Source organism: Molossus molossus, unplaced genomic scaffold, assembly GCF_014108415.1.
Source record: "Molossus molossus isolate mMolMol1 unplaced genomic scaffold, mMolMol1.p scaffold_m16_p_11, whole genome shotgun sequence".
Taxonomy (NCBI): domain Eukaryota; kingdom Metazoa; phylum Chordata; class Mammalia; order Chiroptera; family Molossidae; genus Molossus; species Molossus molossus.
In genome coordinates, this window is record NW_023425346.1 from 57,693,272 (window position 1) to 57,707,356 (window position 14,085).

A 14,085-nucleotide genomic window follows, 5' to 3' on the forward strand; every position below is an offset into this window, starting at 1 on the left:
GGCAACCTCTTGGTGTATGGGTTGATGCTCAACCACTGAGCCACACTGGCTGGGCTACCAGTGACCTCTTTATGTTGTAGCTAGGTGTCCCACAGTCGTGACTAAGCAGCTACTTTGTCACCTGCCTGTGGCCATCTCTCCACTTTGCCCACCTTTGATTGAAGGCTGAAGGGCACCCGATTGAGGGTGTAGGCTCTGGAGTCAACTCTCAGCTCTGTCCTGACCAGGTCACCTTGAGTCTGCTATATAACCTCTCTGTGTCTCAGTTTTCCACTCTGTGACCCCTCATAGGGTTTCTAAGAGACTTAAATGAGCTAGTACTTAGAAAAGTGCCCATGAGAGAGCAAACACTCAATAGTTGTTGCTCTTAATATTCTTATTACTATTTAGTACATATGGCATCTGGCCTTTAATGTATATGAGAGCTCTCTGGGAAGTAGGTTTCTCACAAGTAGATAGGGACATTTTGGTTTAGCAACATTAAGATAGAAGCATAGTTACTAAATGGTGAAGCCAGAATTCAAATACTAGACTGACTCTGAAATCTGCTCTCTTAACCATGTGTTTTACTGCCTCGGGTCTGTTTACGGATATTTCTTGACTGTGTACTATAGTTCAGTCCTTTCAGACGTGTATAGTGCCATGTAGGACACTCTCCCCAACTAAGATGTAAGACGTCCACATCTACTCTTGTCTTTCACTGAATGCCTATCGTAGTGCTGAGCTTAAAATGGGCATTTGCTCATTTCCTCTATTTATTTTTTATTATTTTATTCACATTATTATCATTATTATTATTTTTATCCTCACTGAGGACATTTTTGCATTTATCTTCAGATAGAGCTGGAGGGAGAAAGAGAGGAATAGAGAAAGAGAAACATTGATGTGACAGAGAAACATCGAGTGGCCACCACCCACATGGCCCCAACCAGGGCCAGGGACAAACTGCAACCAAGGTCCGTGCCTTTAGCAGGAACCAAACTGGGACTCTCCGGTCCGCGGGGCTGACACTCTAACTGCTGAGCCAAACCGGCCAGGGCTTATTATTCCTTTTGATGCACCTAGAGTACTGATTGTAGAGAAGTCACTTCACAATGTCACAGCATTCTCCACAGATTCCCCCCTCTGTGTTCTCTGGAGCACATGGTCCATGAGTAAAAGGGGAGAAAAATGGGCTCAGTGGTCAGGCTGAAGCTGCCCTTACCCCTCCCTCACTGTGGCTCCTCCAGGTGTTGTTTGGAACAACTCGAAGGAGTTTTTTCCCATGGTCTCATCACTCAACCCTCTGCCCAGTTTATCACAGCAGTAGAGTATGAAACTATTTATATGTAAGATTTAGTTGAGTAAATCTATGATCTGCTTAGAGATCAGTATTTTCAAATTTTGAATTTCAGGACATACAAGGGTTGGAGGTGCAATGGTCACTGTGCCTAGAGCTGAAGACCGAGGTCACTGTGAGCGGCCCTGGGCATCGTCCGAGCTGTGGCGGAAGCTTCAGTATGTGCCAGTCAGCTCTCCAGCACTTGAGTGGTCTTGATAGCTGTGGCAGCCTTGAAATTATTACCATATTTAACCTAGTGTAGGTCCACAGAGCAAAACTACTTGAGGATGACGTCACTTAAATGCTGCACTCTGTGTTTTCCTTTGTGAAAGTTTGTCTTTGTAACATATGGATGGTTTTCTAGATATCTTTTAAATAATACCATGTTAGCTGACCAGAATTTTTCAACTCTGATGAATTCAAAATGATCCAAAGATGTATTCTAAATACTAAATTAAGGAAAAAGAATTAGAAAATTATGACAAATGTTATGGGTCAGAAAAAATATTTGGACACTAAATATATAGTAACTAGGAAATAAATATAAATCTATTTTCTTGGCTTTAATCCATGAACACATAATCAGGAATATAAAATTAGTTTCAGAGTCTTTGAATTTAAAATGGAAAGCCTGGTATTTCCTTGATCCAAATTATAACAAAATTTTTGCTAAGTAATGGAGTTTTTAATTGGCTTATATAAACAGAAGCCTGTATTAAAAGAAAGAAAGAAAAGGGTGAATTTTGCTTAAAAGATAAATTCCTGGGACATCACTATTTTGACTCTGCAATTTCACTGTAATGAGAATCCAAGGTGATTCTGATACAGGTAGTCCAGAGATTAATCCTTGAGAAAACTGAGTTGAGAGCATATTATACACTTTAAAACTACTCAAATATTCAACCTAATTTTTGTTAAGTGATTACACTGTTATTGACCCTGACCTCAAAGACAATAATGATAGATGTTAATAAGCCCTTCAACCAATATTTATTGAGCACCTACTATTTTCCACGCACTGTTCTAGATGTTGGCAATTAGAGCAGTTAAGAGAATGATAAGTTCTTGATCTGAAGGAGTTTGCAACCCGGATGGGAATGATAGAAAATAAAGAAACAAATCAATATATAATACGTCAGCCCTGCCGGTGTGGCTCAGTGGATTGAGTGTCATGCCATGGACTGAGAGGTCCCAGTTCAATTCCCGATCAGGGCACATGCCCAGGTTGTGGGCTTGATCTCCAGTGGAGGGCATGCAGGAGGCAGCTGATCAATGTTTTCTCTCACATTGATGTTTCTACCTCTCTCTGCCTTCCTTTCTCTCTAAGACAATAAAAACATTATATATACATGTCAGAGGCTGACAAGTGTTAAGAAGCAAAATGAAACTGAGTTAAGTGAATGGAAATGGAGCGTTGGTCTGTGATGAGAAAGGGAATAGGAAAGGAGATGATGCTTGTTGAGTACACGATGTTTGTCAGGTATTTGTGTTTTGTTGACTAAGCCCCATAAAGGCTGAATGGTTTGCCCAATAGAGATAGCAACTGTGCGAGTCAGGATTGAACCCAGCTCTGGTGACTCTCCTCTGCTCTTCTTGCCTTCCCCCCACCCGGCTATCCAATTAGCAAACGTTTTTCCCAGCACTTTTCAATATATAAAGTGTATTTCCATAGACACTTTTGTCTACTATTCATAATAACCCTAATGAAATAGTTGTATTATTGGACTGATTTTAAAGAGGAGACAACTGAGACTCATAGAGATTCAATAATTTCCCCAAATTAGACAGTGGCAGGTCTATAAATTTTGACTTCAAAGCCTTTCCTTTTCTACAAGCTAGAGGCCAAGCTAGAGATGCTACTACTTGGTATTTAGGAGCTCAAAGGTCGGTATTTGAATCCCAGTTCTACTATTTGACTTTGGGGTTTTAAGCAGTCTAAGCCTCAGTTTTCTCCCCTGTAAAATGGAGGTAATAATAGTATTTGACTTATTATGGGGATTAAATAAACCAACATATCTAAAGCACTTAGAACAGTGCCTGGCACGCAGTGCTATATAAAAGTTAGCTGTTAGGGTAATGTTGGGGAGATGAAAGTAACCTGCAATTAAAGTCATATGTGCTACCTTATAATTAAGTGTTAAATGATGTGGTTTTGACAGTAATTACAGCAGAAGTTCAGAGAATAGGTATGACCAACCCAAGCACATGGCCTTCTAGATTCTCAGGAATACGTCAGTTTTCAAAGCCCCCCTAGGGAAGTCTCCACCCTGGCTTTTTCTTTTAAACTTTTTGGTTGGTCTGTTGTTTGCCCCAACTCTAATTTACCACCCCAGGCAAACCCAATGTTAATGTCCTCTGATTATTTTCACTCCTGCTCCTGGGGAAACGGGCAAGCAGCTCGGAGTCAGGTCCACCAGGCCCGGGAGTGAGGTCTTCCAGGGGGCGTCAGGCCCACGAGGCCCAGGAGTGAGGTCTTCCAGGGGGAGTCAGGCCCCCGAGGCCCGGGAGTGAGGTCTTCCAGGGGGAGTCAGGCCCACGAGGCCCGGGAGTGAGGTCTTCCAGGGGGAGTCAGGCCCCCGAGGCCCGGGAGTGAGGTCTTCCAGGGGGCGTCAGGCCCACGAGGCCCGGGAGTGAGGTCTTCCAGGGGGAGTCAGGCCCCCGAGGCCCGGGAGTGAGGTCTTCCAGGGGGCGTCAGGCCCACGAGGCCCGGGAGTGAGGTCTTCCAGGGGGAGTCAGGTCCACCAGGCCCGGGAGTGAGGTCTTCCAGGGGGAGTCAGGCCCACGAGGCCCGGGAGTGAGGTCTTCCAGGGGGAGTCAGGCCCACGAGGCCCGGGAGTGAGGTCTTCCAGGGGGAGTCAGGCCCCCGAGGCCCGGGAGTGAGGTCTTCCAGGGGGAGTCAGGCCCACGAGGCCCGGGAGTGAGGTCTTCCAGGGGGAGTCAGGCCCACGAGGCCCGGGAGTGAGGTCTTCCAGGGGGAGTCAGGCCCCCGAGGCCCGGGAGTGAGGTCTTCCAGGGGGAGTCAGGCCCACGAGGCCGGGAGTGAGGTCTTCCAGGGGGCGTCAGGCCCACGAGGCCCGGGAGTGAGGTCTTCCAGGGGGATTCAGATGCACCAGGCCCGGGAGTGAGGTCTTCCAGGGGGATTCAGATGCACCAGGCCCGGGAGTGAGGTCTTCCAGGGGGATTCAGATGCACCAGGCCCGGGAGTGAGGTCTTCCAGGGGGAGTCAGATGCACCAGGCCCAGGAGTGAGGTCTTCCAGGAGGCATCAGGCCCACCAAGCCCGGGAGTGAGGTCTTCCAGGGGGAGTCAGATGCACCAGGCCCAGGAGTGAGGTCTTCCAGGAGGCATCAGGCCCACCAAGCCCGGGAGTGAGGTCTTCCAGGGGGAGTCAGATGCACCAGGCCCGGGAGTGAGGTCTTCCAGGGGGCGTCAGGCCCACGAGGCCCGGGAGTGAGGTCTTCCAGGGGGCGTCAGGCCCACGAGGCCCGGGAGTGAGGTCTTCCAGGGGGAGTCAGGTCCACCAGACCCGGGAGTGAGGTCTTCCAGGGGGAGTCAGGTCCATGAGGTCTGGGAGTGAGGTCTTCCAGGGGGAGTCAGGCCCATGAGGTCTGGGAGTGAGGTCTTCCAGGGGGAGTCCGGCCCACGAGGCCCGGGAGTGAGGTCTTCCAGGGGGAGTCAGGCCCACCAGGCCCGGGAGTGAGGTCTTCCAGGGGGAGTCAGGCCCACGAGGCCCGGGAGTGAGGTCTTCCAGGGGGAGTCAGGCCCCCGAGGCCCGGGAATGAGGTCTTCCAGGAAGCACCGGATAGGTCAGGTAAAGCCCACTCTCTGGGAATGGGGCTTGAAAGAGCTCCAGCCCCTTCCATTTGTTTCTAGGCTGCTATGATTTATTTTTTTCACAATGATTATGTGCATAGTTAGGGGTGCGAGGTTGGGAGAGTAGCATATGGCAAGTTAAAATGTCACAAAACATGTTCTTACTGAGATTCAACAACAAAATTTAGAAAGAAAAACACTCCTTGCATGGCTATGGACGTTTAATTTTCAGAGTTCTGGAAAAGTTGATACTAACATTTTTTTTTTTTTCCTAGTGTTTTCATTACTTTGAAGAAGAGGATTTTTGGAAGTTCTTACTCCACCATTTTCACTGATCACTGGTAACGTTTAATGAAATAACTTAATTGCAATAAGGATTTGAGAGTAAACAGCAGACTTTGGGTACAATGTGATACAATTTATGGGAGCTCTAGAGGTGCCCAGGTTTACGTGAGAGAACTATGGACTCTGAGCACTTAGCACACGTCGGTTGGCTTTAGAGAGGGACCGGGTGGTTGTTTTTTAAAAGTAGTTAATGGGATGTGTTAAGAGAGCTTCTGTTGTACACATTTAGAAAGAATAAAATGTTTTACTGTGGATCCACTTTCTAAGCACAAGTTATTTCTGACTTAACCATTTGGGTTTGAGATCAGTTTAACATTCTAATAGCTTCCCAAGGGGTTATAGTATTTTGGGTTCTGCTTGTTTAAAGTAGAGGTGCAATTGAATGACCTTCAGTTTGTAGCAGACTGAAACTAGAAAGGTCATGAACACTTTAAAAGCACCTGGGAATGCTTTTGTTCTCAAGACCATCTCGTCTAACATTCACTGTTGAGAGTGTGTTTTCCTTTCTCTTGTAGCACCGCCTTGGATATTTCTGGGTGAGCTGGAGGGTAAGCCAGGCTTCCACTTGTTACTCAATGTTTTCATCATTGCCATCCCTTTATTGGAATCAAAATTGCATACCGAGCTCTCGTGTAGGTATAATTATGATCAGGTCATATGCTTTGTTCAGTTTTAAGGAAATTGTTTATATCTCAAATTGATTTGAAATATGTTATGGAGAATAACATGAATATATTATCAGATGTTGTCAACCACTATCCCACTCACCTGATTTTCATTTAAAGATGAATTTACCATCCCTCATTTTTGAAAACAACTTTATTGATATATATTTTCCATATCATAAAACTTACCCATTTCAAGTATATAATTCAGTGATCTTTAGTAACTTTACTGAGTGGTACATAAATAAGTTTTAGAATTTTATGGCCCCGATAAGATCCCTCATGTACATTTACATGTCCCCTTTCCATCGCTTTCCCCGGCCAATCACTGGTACACTTTCTGTTCTTATAAATTTTCCCTTTCAGGACATTTCAGGTAAGCGGAATCATACAACGTGTGTGACTTCTTTCGCTTTGCACAATGTTTTTGAGGTTCGTCTATGTAGCAATTTGTTCTTTTATATTGCAGAGGGGATCCCATTTAATGGATCTAGTGCATTTTGCTGATCCATCTCCCCATTGATGGACATTTAGATTGTTTCTAGTTTTTGACAGTTATGAATAATACTACTAGGAACATTCATGTGCAAGTCTGTGTGGATGCTAGTTGTTTAACCAGGATGTTGATTATAATATAAGGTTTTTTTTCTAGACTCTTAATTTTGTTCCATTGATTTCCATATGTCTGTCTTTACACCAGTATCATGCTGTAACTTTACAGTAAGTTTGACATTGAAAAGTGAAAGACCTCCCCAACTTTGATCTTTTTCAAAATTGTTTGAGCTATTTTAGCTTTTCATTGCATTTATATTTTAGGATCTGCTTGCAAATTGCTACCAAAGAGGATGCTGGAGTTTTGATAGGACTGCTTTGAATCTAAAGATCAATGTGGAGAGAATTGCAATCTCAACAATAATGAGTCTTTCAATCCATGAACATGAAGCGTCTCTTCATTTGTTTAAATCTTTATTTTCCCATAGCAAAGTTTTTTAACTTTCTGTGTATAAGTATTATATTTTTCCTGGTTACATTTATTCCTAAGCCTTTTATTTGTTTTGATGTTATTGTGAATGGAGTTGTAGTCTTCATTTTACTTTTAGATTGTTCACCGGTTATATATAGAGTTCAATAGGTCTCATTTATTTTGATGCCTACAAATTTTAGCAATTAGGGCACATGTTTGGAAAATACACTGTAGTAATTTCACAGACATAAATAATTATTACATATCTACCACTAGAGACTACATGTTTATATCAGAGAGTCACCACTCATAAACAGTGTTTGCGAATGATTAGCACGTGATCAAGCAGCATCTCTCGGGGTAATTGGTTCTGTTGTCATGGGGCCTGACTTTCTGCAGCAGGTCTAAGGAGTGAGTGTGGCCGTGTCCCACATGCACCAGGCCACAGCCCAGCGTGGGCATTTGTTTACTTGTGGTATGAAACTTTTCATACATACTTAATTTTAATTACACAAACGTATCTACATAAGCAAAAACAGGTAAACTAACTAATTTGTCAATTCTTTAACATACGTATTCGGAAAACCTACTTTATTAAATAATGGACTTTCAGCTTTAGCAGACACCCCCACATACACCCTTGCTCAGATTAGTCCATTATATTGAGGTATCACTGTAGTTTGTTTAAGAAAATTATGCCTGAGGACAACAGTGTGCAAAATGTAACTTTATATGTCACTCTGGGAAGCATGACATTTTATTTGTATCAAATGACCACTCTTTAAAATCAGTTTTGTTCTTTTTTGATTCACTTTTATTTAACACCTATGAAACAATACTGTGTATGTCAGCTCCTCTCACAGAACTTTGCAATCGGTTAAATATTGTCAGTTTTATATACTGTCATCTGATACTTCAAAAAGAAAATTATTTGTTTATTCTTATAAGGGATTGATATTTTCATCTAATTCATAGAAGTTAAAATAAAACATTGGAAATGTATTTTGCCAAAACTGAAATAATATAAAGCTGACATTAGTATTAATACTATAGCAAATTCCATTAAAATTCAACATTGTTAGTCAAGTCACTTGTTTTTCATGTAATATACATATGTGTTTTGATGGAACGCAAAGTCATGGTAAAAACATTGTTCTTATTTAATTAAAAGTTCACCCTAGCCCTGACTGGTGTGGCTCAGTTGGTTGGAACATTGTCTTGTGCACCAAAGGGTCTCGGGTTCAATTCCTGGTCAGGGCACATACCCAGGTTGTGGGTTCCATCCCCAGTCAGGGCACATATAGGAAGCATCCTATTCATGTTTCTTTTTCACATTGATCTTTCTCTCTCTCCCTCTCTCTTTCTCTCTCAGTAAAATCAATTAAAAAGCATACTCAGGTGAGTATTAAACAAAAAGTTGACTCTAGCATCTACAAATACTTTAAGATATAAATAGGGAACTACACATTTTTTGTGTTGTAGCTAAATTTGAATTTTAAAAAAATACTATAACTGGATGAGAAAGTATTTTTCCTTTTTGTCTATTATGAAATAGATTTTAGGAATGCTTGAACCCTCACAGAATTTCTTTGTAAATCAACTTAAATTTTATTTTTAAAACTAGCATTTGAACAGTACTATTTAAAGTGTTACTTAACTAGTATAATAAGGTAATGCAAATAATTTGTTGGTCAATAATATTTCAAAAATTAGGTATTTTTTATTGTTTTTGAAGCTCTATTTCTCTCAAAGTAGTTTTGGCTAGGATAACTAATTATATGGTTACCCTACATATAAGGGATATGTTAGCAAATGACCTATATCTTGAGAATCATCCTGGGCAGCCTGTATTCAGCACTCGGGTAGCTTTTACTAGTTCCATGCTTGATCTGGAGATTTTGCTTTTTCTCAATCTTTCCTGCCCTGTATATACCTTGACTTTGGGATAGCAGTAATTTTAATTTCTGCTATAGCTCTTGACTCAGTTGTTGGACAGAAATAGTAATTTAGTAATTTGATCTTTTTTTTTTTTTAAATTAAAACAATTTTTAAATTGATTTTAGAGAGGGAGGAAGATGAGAGAGAGAGAGACAGAGACATTGATCCCTTCTATATGTGTCTGGACCTGGAACCAAACCCACAACCTGGGTATGTGCCCTGATTGGGAATTGAACCTGCGACCTTCCAGTGCGTGGTACGACACTCCAACCCACTGAGCCACACCAGGGCTGACCTCTTTGTTTTGATCTTGGAAACCTTTCTTAACACTTCCTCCCTTGGCCTGATGTTTTTTCTCCCTGTGCCTTGGTCTAGCCCTCTGAGGGCTATATGGAGCAGTGTTGTTGATTGCCAGCCTTTAGATTTCATCAGTATCACTTTTTAAATTTGTTCATGTTCTATTTTTCCCTCAAAAGAATGTATTAGATGTTTCAAAGACTCCCCCCTTAGTGACAAGGTTTATATCACCTATATTTTACTCTGAATTATCTAAAACAGATAATCTGATATTCAAATCAACGTCCACTAATAGGACTTCTTGTTTACATTTTAATTTATTAAACTTTTAAATCATTAAACTCCTCTCTTATTTTTCTGAACATTCTAATTCTAGGACAAACTCTGTATATAGGTAATTGTTTGATTCAGCAAGGCCATAATTGTTTTAGGAAATTTAATTAACTTGAATTTGTCAACCTTCTGGAATACCAGAGTGGTTTCTATCTATTAGAAAATTCTACTAAAAATGTTACCAGCTGCAATTATGATAAGATTCATTCATGGAAATTAATTTCTGATTATCCCACAATTAAGAACCTAATCTGTAAAAATTATACTTTCTAGGTTGATAATAGTCTGCCACTAATTTTGTGAAAAAATAAAAATTAATTATAATGGTCAAAAAAACTTTAGGTATGTTTCTAGTGCTACTTTAATCCTTATAAATATGACATGAGTACCTCTTATAAAGTCTAATAGCTTTTCTGTAATCCATATAATATAAAATACTGCTGATGGTACCACATCACAGGAAAGGATTAATAACACTTCTTTTTTAAAAAAATTAATTTATTTTAGTTACAGATGTTTCTCCTTTTTCTCCTATTGACACCCTTCTCCTGGTCTGCCCCTCCTCCCCCTATGGTGGTGTTGTCTACATCCATTCGTTATGCATATATGCATATAAATTCTTTGGTTTATCGCTTCCCTCCACCCCACCCGCACCCTGAAGTCTATGTCTCTGTGTCTATTTTGTTCCTCAGTTTGTTTTGTTCACTATATTCCACAATGAATGAGATCATGTGATTTTGTCTTTCTCTGATTGGATTGTTTTGCTTAGCAAGATATTCTCCAGGTCCCTCCATGTTGTTTCAAAGGATAAGAGATCTTTCTTTCTTACAGCTTCATAGTATTCCATTGTGTACATGTACTACAGCTTTTTTTCATTCACTCGTCTGTTGATGGACACTTGGGCTATTTCCAGATCTTAGCAAATAGTGTTGTAAATAGATCTTGTAAATAGTCTTGCTATGAACATAGGGGTGCATATATTCTTTCTGATTGGTGTTTCAGGCTTCTTAGGATATATGCCTAAAGGTGGGATCACTGGGTCAAATGGCAGTCCCATTTTTAATTTTTTGAGGAAACACCATATTGTTTTTCATTGTGGCTGCACCAGTCTGCATTCCTACTGGCAGTGTACTAGAGTCCCCTTTTCTCCAGACCCTCGCCAACACTTGTTGTTTGATGATTTGTTGATGGCAGCCATTCTGACAGGTGTGAGGTGATACCTCATTGTTGTTTTAATTTGCATCTCTCTGATGATTAGGGACATTGAGCACTTTTCCATGTCTTGGCCATTTGTATGTCTTGTTTGGAGAGGTGTCTATTTAGGTCCTCTGCTTATTTTTTAATTGAATTCTCTGTATTCTTTTTGTTGAGTTGTATGGGTACTGTATATATTTTGGAAATTAACCCCTTATTTAATGTATCATTGGCAGTTATGTTCTCCCATACAGTGGATTCCCTTTCCATTCTGATGGTTGTTTCTTTTGCTGTGCAGTAGCATTTTGGTTTGACGTGGTCCCATTTATTTATTTTAATCCTCACCCGAGGACATTTTTCCATATTTTGTTCAGACAGAGTGGGAAGGAGAGAGAGAGAGAGAGAAACATCGACGTGAAAGGGACACATAGAGTGGTTGCCACCCGCACGACCCAACCAGGGGCGGGGACATACTGCAACCAAAGTACGTACCCTTAGCGGGAACCAAACCCGGGTCTCTCCGGACCGCAGGCCAATGCTCTAACTGCTGAGCCAAACCGGCCAGGGCATGGTACCATTTATAATTTTTCCTTTGTTTCTCTTGCCCTAGGTGTTGTATCAGTGAAAATTCTGCTGCATGTGATGTCTGAGATTTTGCTGCCTACATTTTCTTCTAGGATTTTTATGGGTTCATGAGTCACATTTAAGTCTTTTATCCATTTTGAGTTTATTCTTGCATATGGTGTAAGTTGGTGGTAATAATACTTTTCAATGAACAAATTGATCAGTGAAAATTTTTTTACATGGCTTGAGTTAATTATACTTTTTCTATTGTAACCTAAGATACCAAGAAGTATAGTGATATCACTTACCCAAATTTCAGGCTGTGTGCATGTTTCTTGGTATATTTTTTGCCATAGAGATGTCACTTCATATTGTGGACCTTGGAGCGAGGAAGGAGGGTACCATCTGGGGAGGAATTATATGCCACTTTGGGTTGTGATATAGCTCTGTTGGTAGTTTCTGATATAAATTATTCTTCTCTGATTTGGCTGTCTGTGGGTGTGCAAATCTACCAGGAGAGGATAGAAATACTAGTTTCGATTCTTTTGAGATCAGGTTTCTTCCTTGCCTTGAAGTCCCCCTGTGCTTGCGCATTTGAAACTATCCTTACAGTTGCTACAACAGCAAATGACACTGCAGATTGTGAGGGTTGTACCAACGCAATAAGAAAGCTTGAGGCCCTGGTCAGTTTGGCTCAGTGGTTGGAGCATTGGCCTGTAGACCAGAGAGTCCTGGGTTTGGTTCCCACTAGGGGCATGTACAAAAAAAAAAGCTTTAGACTTGCTTGACTGAAGGGATTAGACATCTGCACTATTTCTCATCCCCACCAACAATGTAAATGAGTTCTGGTTGCCAGGCCTCCTTGCCAGCAGTTGGTATCATTAATTTTTAAAGTATTAGTCACTCAAGTAGGTTTTCAATAATAACTCATTATGGTTTTAATTTGCATTTCCCTAAAGACTAATTATATTGAGCATGTTATCATGTGGTTATTTGCTATCTGTATATCTTCTTTGGTGAAATGCTGTTTCAAATATTTTGCCTAATTTTATTTATTTATTTTTTACGAATGAGGCAATTTATTAACCCAGCATTTGTTCTAATGCTTCTTGTTGGCAGCTGCCACCTGTCCTGCGATTCTGTCCAGATCTCTCTGTCCCTGAGGTGTCAGTTTGCGGCCCCCATCCTGGTCCTTTTCCACTATTTTCAGCCCCTCCAGGGCTTGGAGGACCCGGTGGGCCACACTCTTGGAGCCTCTGCTAAAGTGGCTGGGCGTGACACCGTTTCTCTGCCGCCCTCCATAGATCTGGGTCATGGAGCCAACCCCAGCGCCACCACGGAGGTGCAGGTGCCGAGCTGTGGAAGCAGCTCGTGGGTAGAACCAATTCTCATCATAGGGAGCCAGCTCTTTATGCTTGGCCCGCTTGACGGTGTCCACCCATTCAGGGACTTGCAGCTTCCCGGACTTTCTGAGGAAGGCGGCCAGAGCGCTGACGAGCTCCTGCTGGTTCGCGTCTCTTACCGTGACTCCGGGCATCGTGCGGCCTCCGCGCTGCCAGCCTATTTGCCTAATTTTAAAAAATTGGATTATTATCATGGGGTTTTGAGAGTTTAAGAAAAATGCATAAGTTCTGATATAAGTCCTTTGGGGGAGTTGGAATTCATTTAGAAAAACTATGTACAATCAATATTTATTTGTTTGATCTTATCCAGAGGGCAATTTTCAATGCTTAACTAGAGTAAATACTACGCACTCCTTCTCTTTAGCAATTTAAACCCTTACGTTTGTTTCTTTAGTCAACTACTCATTAGATTCCTTACTGGCTGATGTTACCTTGTCCGGAAAATCAATAGAGTTGTATTTCATAATAATAAAAAAAATCTAGCGGTCTTATATTATTCTTTGACTATATGAATCCTGACTCTGTTATCTCTCAACCAAACTGCTTTGAGTGTGTTACTTAACCTTACAGAGTCTCATTTTACCTCACTATAAAATAAAGATGATCTTAGAATTTGTTAAAGATTGAAGAATATGTATAACATGCTCAATTAGAACCTGGTGCATATTGGAAGTTCAGTCAATAATAATAGTTTTGGCTGTTTTTATATACTTTAAGCATATCATTTATTCTTGCAAGTTAATGGATGCATAGGAAACAAAGTTTAGAAAAATAATTAGACAGAAAATAATGGGGATTTTTCTTCTATTTTCTGCCAAATATTGTGGTATGTGACTTGCTGTTTAGGAAGTATGGAAATTGGCTAATCTTATTATGGACACTTGCATAATTTACTTCCCTAGTAAATTCAATTAGAGCTACAGCTATGGATGGGAAGAGGCCAAAACAAGTGATTAGAGCTTATAAAGGCGTTAGCAGTTCAATAATTGTATAATGAAGAGCAAGCAAGTGCTTCCACAACCATGGAAGAAATATAAGGTGCCGAATTAAATAGTCATTTGGTGCTAATCAAAGATAATCGTCCTGACAGTAAATTGTTAGTTGTGATTTTATTTGTCCAGAGTAACTAGATTCTCTCAGATTTTCCTAATGTAAATGTGAAGACTTTAAGGAATGTATTATATGTCTTGAAAAGTTATTCTTTTTTAGGGTATCTTAAGCATATCATTTAACTTGGGAAGATAATATA

At 40.9% G+C, this 14,085-nt stretch overlaps 1 protein-coding gene across 1 annotated transcript; it reads right to left on the reverse strand.

The window, feature by feature from the left end:
- Window positions 1-12,501: 12,501 nt before the first annotated feature.
- LOC118625795 (40S ribosomal protein S19-like) lies at window positions 12,502-12,970 on the reverse strand. The gene has a single exon (XM_036254963.1). It carries the CDS (start codon window positions 12,968-12,970, stop codon window positions 12,533-12,535), a length of 438 nt encoding a protein of 145 aa, XP_036110856.1. The 3' UTR covers window positions 12,502-12,532.
- Window positions 12,971-14,085: the final 1,115 nt, after the last annotated feature.

Bases quoted from the DNA above. Each gene is read 5' to 3' on its own strand.
- LOC118625795 (XM_036254963.1), bottom strand. From the start codon at position 12,970: ATGCCCGGAGTCACGGTAAGAGACGCGAACCAGCAGGAGCTCGTCAGC.